Genomic DNA, 16099 nt, shown 5'->3' with positions numbered 1-16099 from the left:
CGAGTCATGGCTGCGGTCACGAATGTGTCTATCAGTTTCATGTTTCTATTACCGTAGATGAAGTTTGACGCTTCATCACGTTATGTTCACTCTATCACAAACATCAAAACTATTGATAGCCCATTCTCGTCAGAAAATAACAGTACTGGCAACAAGTATATAATAAAATCACGAATAGAAAACTCAGAGGTCGACGGTCGATGAAGAGTCCATATTATATTAGTGTCCGAATATCTCAGTCATTATAGCATTTGGCGTGACATCAGCAAGGCAGTCGTTAGTTTGCAGCAGCCTAGCGAAGTCTTGATGAAATAGATGATTCACTTGATTGTATGAATCGTGCAGTCATTGAAAGATTGACAGATGACGTCTATAATCTTGTAAAAAAAGGAGATCCACTACGTTTTATGCAACTGTTCGCTTTCAAACTTAGCCGGATTATACTTCGTCGCCAATCGCGATACCGTAATTAATACAATTTCAAACTTATATCAAACGACTGCACGTTTCATACTAAACTAAATTTAAATTTTTACTTACTTACTCTTTGGTTTACAGTTTTCATTGGTTATTTTAAGTGTAAGTGTGCCGCGACCTGTCACTATGACGTCACTAAGATGGTGCTCCATCAGTATCTAATCGGGTGGGGATTATAGTTGATGGATTCATTTGAAAACATATAAGAGTAACCGGCCACTAGATGGAAATACAGTATATCCATTTTTTCATATTGAAAACGATCACTATGAAGACTGCTTATGCCATAACAATGTTTTTGCTAAAACTAGCCAAAAGATGGCGCTGCAACCTATGCACGCTGATTCGCAACTTGCACGCATGACGAATTAAATTCCTCCCAATCAGTTTCTAAGAAAGACTCAACAATAATGTGGAAAACAATAAAAAAAATTCGCGGTGTTATTTTTATGCTCTTTGCGTAATTATAAAAAATTTAAGATTAAATGAACTATATTGACTAATCAAATAATTTAACTGCGCATTCTTTACTGAGTCTGAGTGTTTTAAGCGAGATTAAGAGGCCTTACTTGCATTAAGCTAAACAATCTTGGCGTTCAAATTCCAAGTAAGAAAACGCCTCCTGCTCAGAGTTGAATATTGAATACAGCTCTATAAAGAACGTCGCGTTTTATTTATAATCTCTTCTAGAATGTCCTGGATAGACTAACTGCTGCTTAGAAGCTGGGCATCCATTCCAGGATTAAGCGAAACTCTCCACGGGACAGCTTCTAAGTTTACATCAAGATTAATTGCGATCTTGTATTGATTAAGCAAGCCATCTTTGGGATAAATCTACTAAACACCATCTCACAAAAAAAAAACTATTGATATCCCACAGGAGAAGTCAGAGTAATAGTAAATAGTAATACTCACGAAGCGTTTGATTTTAAAGATTTATTATAAAAACCGGTAAATTTTAGTATAATATTTCCAAATTTGTTTTTCCCGAACAATATAATGTATTCAATAGTATAATAAATAATATTACTACAACTATACAATCTATATATTGTATAGAACGTCATTGACTACAATGAATAAGATCTGAAAGAGCGACATCTCAAGTCAATTTCCTAATATGCAATTGTTGCATCAAGTGAAATACGACGACAGTAAAACGACAGTGTAGCTGTCAATCAGTGTACTTATATATAGGGTATGTTCCGATATGCACTGCGACCACTGTACAGTGTGACGTCAATTCAGTATACCGTGAAACCGTTCCTTTATAGTTAGTTATATTGGTTACTATTTAAAACGGAACGCAATCCCGTATACTGTCAGCCGCTTTTTTTTAAGCAGCATTCAAATGATTTTTTTCTAGTTCATTAAAAAAAACTTACTTACTGTCACATTAAAACTATTTGGGATTAAACTGTTGGTATTGTTTATAAAACGTTAGGCACTCGAGTGGTTTTGACTGGTCACGTGATCAATGTACTGCGAGTAGCTTACCTCGAAAACGCCAGTGCTCACAGTAGAATATGGCGGCCTGGGGAAATTTATATTTTATTACGTCATATATTTTCCTAGGGTACTGCGGCAGTATACTGGCAGTCCATAACGGAACGAATTTTTCTACAGTGATAGCACTGTGCAGTGCTCGCAGTACATATCGGAATATACCCATAATAAAATAAATCGTGACCTAAACATATATCCTACATTACATCTATGCAGAAAAACTTTAAACTATTCGCTAACTTGTCTTGCTTATGATGAAGTGGAAAATCTTCCGATCAGACTGACATGACAAACACACGCATTCTATAGATGGACCCAATTAAAGGTCCAAATTCAAACCCACACACACACACACACACACACACACACAGTTTTCAGACTTGTTTTCAATGTGCGATAATTGTAAAGTTTGGTTTTTAATCATTTCTGTTTATTTCTATATTGATTATTAAATAAAATTTCTTCGCTAAGGAAGTTGCGAGATATTCCCAATACAAATGTCCTAAGGCAACTTACTGGGAAGTCTCAACCACTAAAAATGTATATGTAATATTTTGAAATAAACGAAATTTAATTTAATTTAAATAGAGGATAAATAAAATTGTCCTGTCAGTATCAGGTACCAACAACTAACCGTGTGATCAATGACAAAGTTGACGTGTCCTATTTGGGTGCCAGGGACAGGTGAGGGCGGGCAGGATGAGGCAGGGGACTCCGGTTCTGACTTGGGCTCCGACTTGACCAGCAGCGGCGAGCTGGAGCGTCGTCGACTGCGCCACGCGCTGGCCGGGATCACGGGATAACACTCGTCTTCCATGTCTGGAAATATACAAGACACCTGAGATCATTTGTACGTCTAGATAGAATATGGCAGCTGTGATAGCGACCAAAAAAAATTAGGTTCACAGTAAATATTCAAATTCAAATATTTTTATTCAAAACTAGCTGACCCAGCAAACGTTGTATTGCCATATAAAGTAATAAGAAAAAAATATATAATAAAAATTTTGGGGTATAAAAATAGATTCTCAGATGACCGATTCTCAGACTTACCAAATATGTCGTACTACAATAATTATTTTATAAGATTGTCATTTTGCAACTATAGCGGATTTGTGAATGGTTTGATGCAAAAATAGTTGTAGATCGCAGAAGGGCAAAAATTTGAAGTTGTAGGTACGTATTTTTCAATGCTGAATCAAAAGAAAGAAAGAAAATTGTTGTTTTTATTTAATTCCGAGCATTTTCATATTTATTCACCTTTTAAGCCTTCTCTGGACTTCCACAAATAATTCAAGACCAAAATTAGTTACATCGGTCCAGCCGTTCTCGAGTTTTAGCGAGACTAACGAACAGCAATTCATTTTTATATATATAGATAGGATGTGACATCACTTATTGAAAGTCGACAACTACCAACCATTCCAAAATGAATGCCTCAGACCTGAGAAGAACGGGCGCAACAAACTCAGAGGGCTTTTTTTTCATCGAAAAAATATGTTTACAAAGTAATATTGTACAATTAAACTTATTATTTAATAGCCTGTGGGCGGTCACTCTATTCCCAATCTGTGGTATCATTTAAGAAAGTCATTTATGTTATAGTAACCTTTACCACACAAAAGTTTTTTAACAATTCTTTTGAATAACGTAATACTTTTGTTTTGAACATTTTCTGGGGTCTTGTTGTAAAAGTTTACTAACTCGACTTAGTAGTCGCCGAGTAGTAGGCATTATAAGTTTATGTCTGTTCCTGGTGTTAACATTATGGCTATGACAGTTTCTAGCAAATTCACTTATGTGCCTATGAACATACATTACATTATCAAGAATATATTGAAAGCAACAGTGAAGATGTTAATTTCTTTGAATTTTGATCTCAATGATTCACTCTAAAGTTCTCATGCACACACAAAAAGTGACATACAAATCGCGAGTGTTAGACATGTCACGCACACTAAACTATTAAAGCGGGCATGTTTTTATTGGTTGTCTTGCTGTTGGAAGAGACTCTATCCTAAGTGTGCTTAAAGACAATGTAAGCATACTTTTCTGCTGCCTATTGACCAAGAATACTTTCAACAACTGGAGTATATGCGGCAATGTATAGATATACTCGTAGCAGTCGAAGCTTATTATCTTGTCATCTGTGGCATGTTACTTAATTTGGCTCTGTTTTTATCATTGTGGAAATTAGATGAAAGTGACACTATAAAGTGACAAATATTCTTATAGGATAAGACTTGCGATAGATTGAGATAGAAAACAAATAATTACTATGTTATATGACGTTGTGTTTTCTGAAAGTTTCACTTCCAGCGCGTGTGAGTTGTACATTTTTGTATGAAAACACGTGACGAAACGATATTAAGCAACATTAATAGCTGCCCATAACTGTTACGATATAATTTGACTAGTAACGCATCATAAAACGACCTATAACTGTCTTACGGCCGTTCCCAATATACTATCTACAGATAGAGATAAATTACTACCTTCTACTGTAAGCACTTAGCTGTAATAATCTGAAGCTGTCCCAATATACCAGATAAGTCATTCTTATCGCCCTATATTGAGACGCGTGAATTGCGATTCCCATACAAACTTCTATCGCTAGATTGCTATACGTCGTCCTATTGACGACCGCGTGTACGTATAGGGCGAGTTACCGTCGATAAGTTTATTGGGACAGAAAAGTCAACGATAGTTACGATTTTTATCTCAAGAAAGAGATGGACTGAATATTGGGAACGGCCGTTATTAATAAACGCTTAGTAAAGTTATTCAAAATTTAAAACTTATGTCATTATCTTACCTTTGTCACTACATTAGAATTACATGACAGGGAGAAGTAATTTTAAACTTGGAGTAACTTTACATTGCATTTATTAATAAGACAAATAGTGCAATGCGTACATCGTAATGTAAATATAACATAGACTTCAGATTGTATGTGTCTGTACTTACACCGACATTTTGTATGAATAGATCGGGTTATTCAAACTTTTTCTTAAATAAAACTAGGCATAGCGTGTTAGTACAAGACAATGATATATACTTGCTTAAACATACATAAATACATATAAACATCTATAATTCGGAAACAAACATTCATATTCATTATACAAATGTTTGTAACTACCGGAATTCGAACCCGGGACCTCTAGATCAGTAGGCAGGGCTACCACTGGGCTATATGGGTCTATTAATGATTTTTGAAGAAGCAATTAAAGTAAATATAAACTTTACGCTCTGTCCATTCTTCCTCTCTAATACCGTGTTAGAAATTGCGTAAGTAGAAGTACTCCAAAAATTGTTTATTATAAAATGAGTATCGCACATTGTGCTTCGTAGTTGAGTCTGAAGAGGCGTATGAGTAAAGCAGCTCTGTCTCCGAATGGTAAAGTAATTATGGTAATAATTATGATTTTTGTATCTGTTGGTTCTCAGAGTGTCTTCATTTAGTTTTTTTCTCTAGTTTGGGACGGTATTTGGTTCTCCCATCAGATTTCAAAGTCTACAAAAAAACAGTTTCGTTTCCTTTCTCATTTGGGTATGTGGTTACTTATCTACAGGCCTGGTTTTGCATATACTACTTGTATGTTATTTTTGACTATAAAAGAATACCTTATTGTTTTGTATTCGATAGAATTCTTTACTTAACTGATTTATCACTCGATAATTTTCCGTTATTTTTAACTGAATAGTGTTTATAGAAGGATAATTTGTCTAAATATGTGTAGATCTAAAAAAATTTGCAATAAGCGCATTGCAATTTGATTACAGACAGAAAATCTGTCACAGATCGCACCCTTACTGTAAGTCGTTAAGGAGTTCCATTAATCATCATATTTGACTACGACAATTACTTAACCATAACTACGTTACGGTAGGTGACTCAAATTTCCGATAGCATAAAAAAGATTCGGCCGAGTATCGTTAATATGCTCCTATGAATTGAAGACTTACGTTACTTTGTCATGGATCCCATAATCATAACCTAACCAGCGCGATATTGAGTTATTCTTATATGTGTCGCGCTTATAGCAAATTTAAGACTTTTATGGTTTTCTCATGGATTCCATTGTCAGATCTGGACCAAATTTCATATACCACATGGACCAAAATTCAATACAAACACGGTAAGCACCAGCTTTCAAATAAAAAAAAAATATCACAATCGGTTCACCCAGTCGAAAGTTCTGAGGTTACAAACATAAAAAAACATACCGTTAAAGTCGATTAAAAATCCATGAAAGTGCACGTTAAAGATTACAAGTAAACAGACAAGATCTTGTTTATAAACGTATAAATCAGCAAACACTGTAATTATGTAATGGTTATATGCGAGCCATTACCTGTATATATAAAAATGAATCAGTACATCGAAATCCTCTGCCGTGTCTGTCTGTCTGTCTGTTCGCGATAAATTCAAAAACTATTGCACTGATTTTCATTGTCTTTACACCAATGGATAGAATGATAGCGTCGTTCTCGAGCAAGGTTTTAGTTTATAATTTGTTAAGTTTCGGAAGAAATTAAGCCGTCTGGGAGCTTTCAACGAAAACAATGTCTAAGCCCTTTGAGATATTATATTATACAAATTAATGTATGGTGGAATTATGTATCTTTTATAGGTAGACAGAATAGTCCATGATGGCATATATATATCACATAAGTATAACTAACATACTATATTCATCTCAATACTTTAAAAAACGGTAGTTGAAGGTTAATTATGTTTCTTTTTGAACTAATTAAATTAGATTACACATTTCCGATGGCTTTAGACTACATTATTACCGAATACTTACATCTTATTGGTCAGCTAGTATATTTAAACAAATAACTTATAATGACTGACACGATTCATCTATGGTATATAATATATAGAACACTTAAAAGCAACATGTATCAATTCATAAATAACGGGAGCGACATCAAAGCTATTCGTCTTAATTTACTTGTTATTTGAATTCATTGCTTATTTTGAACCTGACGTCTTCACAAATGAATATATCCATTAATGTGTGATATTGTTTAACTTAGGTTCTAATTAAACTGATATATAATAAGGATTTTCATTAAAAACTTTTAGCAAATCAATATCTAATATGAATAAGTATGCCTCAGATTTGAGAACAGGAGAAAAAACTCAGCAAGTTTCTTTTTTAAATAAAAAAATATTTTAATAATAATAAATAGTAATAATATTACAACACACAAGACAACGATATATTTAATACGATATACTTAAACATCTTCTGCACTCATTACTCTTTTGGTTTTTTTGGAGTTAACTCCTTAAGAATCGATTTTCACATAAGGCGCCCAGTATGAGAAAAATATGGAGAGTAAAACCTACTCATCAAATGGGATAGTAACGTTCTTGGTGCGCATCATTTCTCGCGCACCTTTCACTTTTCAGTTGTGTGTGAGCGTTAAGGATTTATTTGCTTTTTTAATTAATACGCTTTTATTAGCTTCTGCTGTATGTCTGTTTGTAACCGACTCCATTGGCCTTGATTTAGTTTAGTACCTGTTCAAAGACAATCGTTCTTGATGAGTAATCATACACACTTTTTTTTAAGATTAATCACTTCTTTCCTTTTTTAACAGACACAAGTAGGTAAGTCAAAAAGTTTGATTAATTTTGTTGCATTACTTTACATATATTTTAATTAAAATTGTAATAAATTAATTTGTAAAAATCTGTAATGATAATTTAAAAAAAAATAACAAAACAACCGACTTCAAAAAACACTATTCCAAAACAATAGAAATAATATGCACGAAAAAGTATAAAAATAATTGCGTATTTTCCAAAAATTACAATAATCGTAACTAGAACAAGATTGTATAAAAATACGCAATTATTTTTATACTTTTTAGTGCACATTATATCTATTGTTTTGGAATAGTGTTTTTGAAGTCGGTTGTTTTTTTGTTAATTTATTTTTTATTTTTAGTAGATTTGAAGTACACTAACTAATAACTTGTCTAAATATGTGTAGATATACTAAATTTTTCAATGCAGCAATGAACGTAAGCGCTTAATTGAAGAGTTCCGTTACTTTGCCATGGATTCCGTAATCAGAACCTAACCAAACAATCTTTAAAGTATATTTAAGTTATTCGTAAATTTATCATCCAATTTGCTATACGTACGTACGTATAGCAAATTTAAGACTTTTATGATTATTTTCACGGATGCCATTGTCAGATCTGGACCAACGGGAAGCACCAGCATTCAAAAAAATTATCAAAATCGGTTCACCCAGTCGAAAGTTTTGAGGTAACAAACATAAAAAAAACATAACGATGTCATTGAGAACCTCCTCCTTTTTTGAAGTCGGTTAAAAAGTGTGGATGAGTTTCCGAAGTGGTGGTAAATAGTAAAACATTAATTAGTATCATTTTTTGGCAAAAGTTAATAAAGTGATTTTTATTTGATTGGATTTGATTCGACTTAAAAGAACTACCACAAAGCATAAATGAGATATGTAATATACGCATTTATTAGAATAGTTTGTGATATCAAAATGAGAAAATAATTGAACAATTCCAAGAAATCCAAATAGGATGTTAGCATTAGCACTACTTACATAATTGAACTGCCTATTCAAATTTGCCGTTATGAGGTATTGCCCGCGTGATAAATCGAATGCGAATCCATTTCTGAGAGGACATGGAAATATAATTAACTAATCAAGCAATAATAATGACGTAATTCTTCGTTTGATATCATTTGTATTGGTTAAAGAATAACTTTCTTCCACGTACTGCAAAGCTATGGAATGAGCTTCCTTGTGCGGTGTTTCCGGGACGATACGACATGGGTACCTTCAAAAAAAGCGCGGACACCTTCCTTAAAGGCCGGCAACGCTCCTGTGATTCATCTGGTATTTCAAGAGAATGTGGCGGTGATTATTTAGCACCAGGTGACCTGTGCGCTCGTTTGTCCTCTTTTCTAGCAACAACGACTCTGCTATTTCAATATAACGCTATTCAACTTAACGTGAATAATTTTTATAATCTGCTAACGGCCGTGAAGTGTGGATAGCACGTTTTGACCTCAATTAATGAATCTTCCCAGAATAAAATAAACTCGATGATTACCAAATATCAAGTGAGGGTTGAGCTCATTGGAGGAGGAAGAATAATTAGAAATGCATAAAAAGTGTGTGCATATAACAAAGGCTCAAGGATAGAAATAGTAAGTAAGATTATCCAATCAAACTATCTAATTGATGTTAATTTCAGAATACGTCCGTGATAATTACTTTATAAACTTTCTTCGTACATAACGTTATGTTTGGTAAAAATAACCGCTTTACTTTCAATGAGAAAATTGCTCCATTCAATGTAAAAACGTGTGGCCATCGAATCGTGAAGTTTTCAATGAAATTGGACGTTAGCGAGCAGCGGTCGGCTCTGAGCAAAAGCGTTGCAAATGTAACGCGACATCAATCGCTTTTTATCATTTTGTATCAACAAAACAGTTCTTTGAACTTTAGTTGGAGAAATGTTATACTTTACAATCTCTTCTTTGATAAAGAAATTGATCGACTTTCACGACTGCTTCTAAAGTGTATAAATACCATACTCATTGTGACTTCTTAAAACCTAACATTCAAAATGAGTTCTTTCTTTAATTGTGTCGTAAGTTATCCCTTTCACTAAAGGGTAAAAGGGATATTTAGTACGCAAAAGCGTTAAAAGATATATATTGAGTACAATAGACTTCGCCCGCGATTTCTCAGGAACTGTAAATAAATATGTTAGCCGACTCTATTTTCAAATTTCTAATTAATATGAAACAATATAAAATATGAAATAAAAAACAGATTAGCCGAGCTAGCTATCCATCGCGGAAATGTTGGCACTTGGTATATTGGGTAAGACAACAATCAAAATACATCTCTAAAGAAAAAAAACGGTCGAGTGTAGATTCAGTTGATCATTATCAAATGTTTGATCGTTTGATCATATTGAGCACTTCATATTATTTCCGTACCAGAAGTCCGTAGTTGTCATAACAGAATATGAATTAGATAATCTCAGCGCTGAATCCGCTTTTGAGCCTCGAAATAGTCTTACCGAATGCGCCTACAGTATTGTTGAAACACTTCCTCGTACGGATTTTTTTTGTGTAAATATTGAATATTGAAGGAAATACCTCACTGATATGATTAGCCTCGAATTCGATTTTCCTTTCATGGCATAGCTCTCATTGGCCGTAATGCGTTAAATGTGGAACGACCCAAAACTTGTACTGCGCTCCTTCATTTAAGGATCATTTTGTAATAAACAAATAAACAAATTCACATTCGCATTTTATGATGGTATGACGCCCTGCCCATTACAATGAAGTGCCGCTCTAAATTATCGAATAACAAAATTCTGCGATCATCATATAAGAGACATTTGGATATTAAATCTCACTTGCCCAGTAAATTCATTAGGTACGGCGCAACACAATAATGGCTGCATATTCACGGCAAAACAAGGCGCCGCGGCCGCAGGGGGACCCGAAATAGCCCGCATTCTGTGCAGAGAACCCTCCCACTGCTTATATATTACATTAAAATTAAAATATTGTTATTCAAAATAGAATTTATAATCACTTATTGAAGGTCAACAATTATCACATTTCCACATCACAATAGTATACCTCAGAACGGGCGCAAGTAACTCATATTTAGAGTATTAAAGTAATGTAAGGTTGTGCAATTGTTGATATAATATACTTTACGAGATTTTCAGAATTTAAAATAAAACTTTTCTATCAAGATTATCCAGTATATTATATCAATGGATTAATATTCTGACAGGACTTCAATCCTGATTTATTCTTGTTAATCGAATTGTTGTCGAAGTGTTCACCTCGGATAAGAAGTCGTATCGTCGAATAATTAGCGATTGTGTTCAATTTGGGTCTAGGTAAATGATAACGTCATTGTTGTTGTAAACAATGCGGCGATGTACAATATGCTAGGACCGTAACAATGGACATAATAATACATGAAAACGTTAAATCGTTTTGGACAATCCGAGTACTCCGAGTGAAATTTAAAGTAAAGAATAAAGAAATAAAACTTTCAATAGGTAGTTGCTTTTACCAGTAATAGTTGATCAAAGGACAGCCTGGGACTAGATATTGTTTTCTTATAGCAATAGCAATGAAAGTACAAGATTGTATATTTTTATTAAAAAGAGCGCAAAAAAAGAATGCTGGGAGAGTTTCTTGTGCCCCTTCTTCTCTCTCAGAGCGCCATTTGTTTCCGAAGCGGTAGTAGTTTCTAGTATATTAGAAATGACATCAAAAATAATTCTAAAGGAGCCAATTTTGAGAAAATAAATGCCTTTTATGCCTAAAGACAGTGTTTACTTAAAAAAGAACATTTTATTAAAACTTAAAGTGTCACAAAGATTAAAACAATTGTGACGGTTTATGTAGATGTTTTTTTTTAATTAACAACAAATGACATATTACGAGAAAAAAGCAAGTATTCCTTCACTTGTTTATTTTTCTTTTTTTTTATGATCCAATGGGCGATAAATTGAATGTAAAAATAGGTCAATATGTTAATTGTCAAGTAGGTCCCTTATAAACAGCTGTCCTTAGAAAAAGTTTCTCTGCAAAGAAGCTTTTCTCTTTTTAATGCCTGTGTGAATATGATTATTAGATAAAGACGTGGTTATTGACTCATAACTGAATTAATTAATTTATTATCAGATTAATGAAGCACTAATTTATATCCAATGTCATTCTGTGTCACTAATTCTGTGTTTGTCTGTGGTTTAAAAAAAAAATATTCTCATTTTGCAACACAACTGTGTAGTCTGGTTATAATCGATCGCTAATTTGCGGAAGTCATAAAAGAAACTTTCATTTAATATTTCAATCCTATTAACTTTATCATTGTAATTATTACGACGGGTACTCACGATGTTTAAAAAGATCAAAACGAATTGATGATGATTGTCCGCGATGGACTCCTAAACTACTGAACGGATTTTAATGGGGTGTACGGGGTGAACGGATATTACTTCATGGAGTGCAGTTTAGTCCAACTTGAGAGATAGGATAGTTTTTATTTCGATTTGGGACCCATAATTATTTTAATTTCCAATATTTTTTTTTGTATGGACATATTTTCTATGAGAGAGCACGTTTTGACAGTTCTGCTGTGAAACAATTTCATTGTAGTTAACGAGAGCAATGGCGGTCTATGAATAATATAGAAGTCATTGACAGGGAGCATATTTTACAAAATAATTCTTGGTGTTATGAAATATTATTGATAATTACATAAAAAAACCGTATTTTTTTATGCACAGAACAACGTCTGTCGGGTCAGCTAGTAAAACATATATCGTGAGTACCTACCCGTCATAATAATTTCAATGTTTAAGTTCCGCAATGATAAAAGTTTAAAAACATTTATTTAGTCTATGTACCGTACTAGGAACTTGTTGGTACTCGATATGATAATGAAAATCACCGTTATGTTATTGAAGTTGTATTTGTTTACCTTCTAAGAATTGCATTAAACAATATGAACCGGTACTCAATGCAGGATCTGAGGAATGAGTCATAAAGGACGAAATATCCACGCCGCCATCGCGAATCTAATTTGAGTTTTACGCTTTGAAACTTTAAGGATGCTAGTCATTAATAAGTTATAGATACTTCACTTATGTCTACTAAATAAGTCTCAAGTAATTTTTAATCAGCTAGGTAGGAACTAGGTGTTACACATTGATTAAAAAAAATTTTAAAGGATGACATTACGTGTAATTGCAGCTATAGTTTTTCTAAGCCTGCAAAGGTCACGAAACGTCGGGTTAGATAAATAATAATAGATAAAAATGTAACTTTAACGTAAAAACCTAATGTAAAAATACAGCTATAATTTCACGCGATTTTATACATAAAAGATATTTTATTTAAATAACCGATAATTCTTATCACGGTCCCACTTTTGACATAAAGATCCTGCTTAAAAACTATCTGGCAACACTGGTTAACACACAACATCTGGTCTGTAGGAATATACTACTGCACAGGCTGTTCCATATGTTTGACAGCCAATTTTTGTGCCTATTTTAAGCGCCACTTGAGAGTCCAGAGAACTAATTTTGACGTATAATACAAATGGATGTGAAGGAACGTACAATACTCTGAAGTATTTTTACATTTTAAATTAATTTCGTTCGTATTCGATTATGAAAGGTGTTAGTTCGTATTGTGAAAGGGGAACGGGAGGGGGCTTCACGTTCCAGCGAGGTCCAGTGATAATGTGGTCGTGTATTAACTTTAGTAAGTGTAATACTATCATGGTAAGTACTTGTCACAATCGCATTTCGCTTGATACGCATGTCATGTGCAACAAGCCGTCACTTGATGCGATACACATAATCTCATTGTTGATACAACGCTTGCAGAACCAACAAATTGTACTTACAACAGATGCAGATATTACCAAATTTGACCACGTATTAAAACCGTCGTCTTAGAAGCCGTAACATTTAGAATACATACATGATTGTAATTACTATTAATTACTCTGGTAATCTTTGCTTTAACTGATCCCATTCGTTCAGTCGACGTGATCGCATATGTAAAAAGAAAAGAAAACTTTTGAGATGGACACGCATGTATCATTTTGACTAACACAAATAAAGTGTGTAAAATATATTTATATGTAACAAACATCTTCTCAGAGTATATTTTTTTATTATGATTTGTGGAGTAAAATACATTTAAATCCTACAATAGTAGGCCATCAGCGCGCCTGCCATCAACTACCTAAATTTAAGGAAAAATGAGAGGAGAGTGGAAAATCGGGGATATTAGCTAGAAAATGTGTTCCCTCACTGTGTCTTAGTTTAAATTATATCCTCAAGAACTATTATTTTTAAGAAGTTTAGGATCCTAGAGGGTTTCCGCAGGGTACGTCCTCAGCTTTGAGTAAAGGTTCTTAGCCGAGTATAACGGTTTCATAACCAAAATTGTTTCCAAATGTAAAGAAGCATTTAACATAAATAATTTAATAAAATGTAATTATATACCGATCATTGTAAACAATATTAACCAGTCGATTACATCACATTCCACGAACCGTACAAACACTGGGCCGGTATTCGCACGATCCAAGATAAATTATCGATTTGATAACAAGACTACGTGATATCTCAATATTTATAACGTTCATATATCAAGATATACTATTTAATGACACGTACAAAAATTATGCCTACATTTTATATTGAACACCGTCCTAAATACCTTTCATATTAACTTGTGAATGTTGCTCTACGTGTTCTCATTGTATATACACGTATTTTACTAAACTTACTAATATTTGCGTTTGTGCATACCATACAGAGACCATTTCATTTGAGGTAGACAAAAAAACACAAGGTGGTATTGTTTGCGGATGACACTTCTATCATATTCAAAGTGAAAAGAAACCAAGTTTTATATGACGAAGGAATAAATGACATCGTGTACTGGTTTTGCGCTAATAACGTCATAATGTAAGATAGTCATAAAAAAAAATTTATAGCCGCAATATCAAAAATGTAGATGTTAATACTTTATTAAGCGATGCTTCCAGGATGATGCGATATGAATTCCATAAAGAATGCGCGTACATCTTCCTAACAGCCAGCAACGTTCATGTGATCTCTCCAATAAAGAAAGAAAACAATATTACATTTTGTAAATTATTTCCCTTACTACTGGAAATGCAAGAATGTTAATGTTAACACCTTGAACAGACATAAACTTTTAACCCTACTACTCGGTTACGTTGAGTCACTTAAGTTACAACATGATCCCAGTGTACAAAACCAATGCGCTACGTAATTCAAAAAAGTGCTAAAAAAACCTTTGTGTGGTATAGGTTACTATAACATAAATGATTTTCTTATTGATAACAAAGATTGGCAATGTAACAACCGCCTTCAGACTATTTAATAAATAATAAACTTAATAGTAACAAAGGACAACGGCCATTATTGTATGGAACCTCGTACCATGTTGCATCAGATTCAAACATTGCTTTTTAGAGACTACACATAAACTCATTTGCAAAAAAAACACTTTAAACACTACTTTTTTATATAAGAGGGGGCAAACGGGCAAAAGGCTCACGGGAAAGGAAGAGGTGGGGCAACCGCCCGTGGACATTCGCAACACCAGGGGTTAAGAAATGCATTGCCTGCCTATGAGGGAGTATGCTCTGATCTTGAAGGTAATTGATTCCATAAATCGGTTGTGCGAGGCAAGAAATTTATTGCAAAACGCACGGTTGTGGATTGCCAGACGTCAACGTCATACTCGTGTTATTTAGCATTTAGACGTAATCTCCGGTGGTGGAATCAAAAATCTCGAAAATCTCCTCTGAGCTCTCCCCGTGATAAATGCGGTAGAAGATGCAGAGGGAACCCTTTTGTCGTCATGTGCTAGATACTCACCATCTACTTTGGTCTGGCTCGGCGACGGTGGCGCTGATTCAACATCTGAATGCAAACTGTACGAGTGTTCCGACTTGATGGGCAGGGATTCGAGCGCGGCGTCTGTCATGAGTCTGTCGTGGAGTACCACTCCCATCTTGGAGTCGCGCTCGATCAGCCAGTCGCCCATGTCCGAGTCTTCATCCAACACATCTTGCATCTCCTGAAAATCAAGCTCTCATAAATTATAGGCTCTTTAAAAATGTTTATTATGTTGACACCGTTTCAAACGTTGTTTTGCCATATAAAGGACCGTGCGCCCGCTCATAGTATGAATTGTGATATGGGAGTTTACCAATGGGAGGCTCCATTGCACACGATGCCGGCTAGATTATGGGTACCACAACGGCGCCTATTTCTGCCGTGAAGCAGTAATGTGTGAGCATTATTGTGTTTCGATCTGAAGGGCGCCGTAGCTAGTGAAATTACTGGGCATATGAGACTTAATATCTGTTGTCTCAAGGTGACGAAATTGTAGTGCTGCTCAGAATTTTTGGGTTTTTCAATAATCCTGAGCGGCTTTGCATTGTAATGGGCAGGGCGTATCAATTACCATCAACTCAATGTTCTGCTCGTCTCTTATTTTGTG

At 34.3% G+C, this 16099-nt stretch overlaps 2 protein-coding genes across 3 annotated transcripts in view; both read right to left on the bottom strand.

The window, feature by feature from the left end:
* The window catches only part of LOC126974652 (retinal rod rhodopsin-sensitive cGMP 3',5'-cyclic phosphodiesterase subunit delta), a 387080-nt gene that overhangs the window by 12128 nt on the left and 358853 nt on the right, over positions 1-16099 (bottom strand). The window lies entirely within an intron of this gene.
* LOC126974646 (cyclic AMP response element-binding protein A) overlaps positions 1-16099 on the bottom strand; it is a 139740-nt gene that overhangs the window by 5292 nt on the left and 118349 nt on the right. Inside the window, exons 2-3 of the mRNA XM_050822180.1 lie at positions 15472-15673; positions 2618-2802 (exon numbers count right to left, since the gene is read on the bottom strand). Of these exons, the coding sequence (XP_050678137.1) occupies positions 2618-2802; positions 15472-15673 (387 nt within the window). The remainder of the gene's footprint in view (positions 1-2617; positions 2803-15471; positions 15674-16099) is intronic.

This window comes from Leptidea sinapis, chromosome 33 (assembly GCF_905404315.1).
Source record: "Leptidea sinapis chromosome 33, ilLepSina1.1, whole genome shotgun sequence".
Taxonomy (NCBI): domain Eukaryota; kingdom Metazoa; phylum Arthropoda; class Insecta; order Lepidoptera; family Pieridae; genus Leptidea; species Leptidea sinapis.
This window is presented reverse-complemented; position numbering and strand designations above follow the sequence as displayed.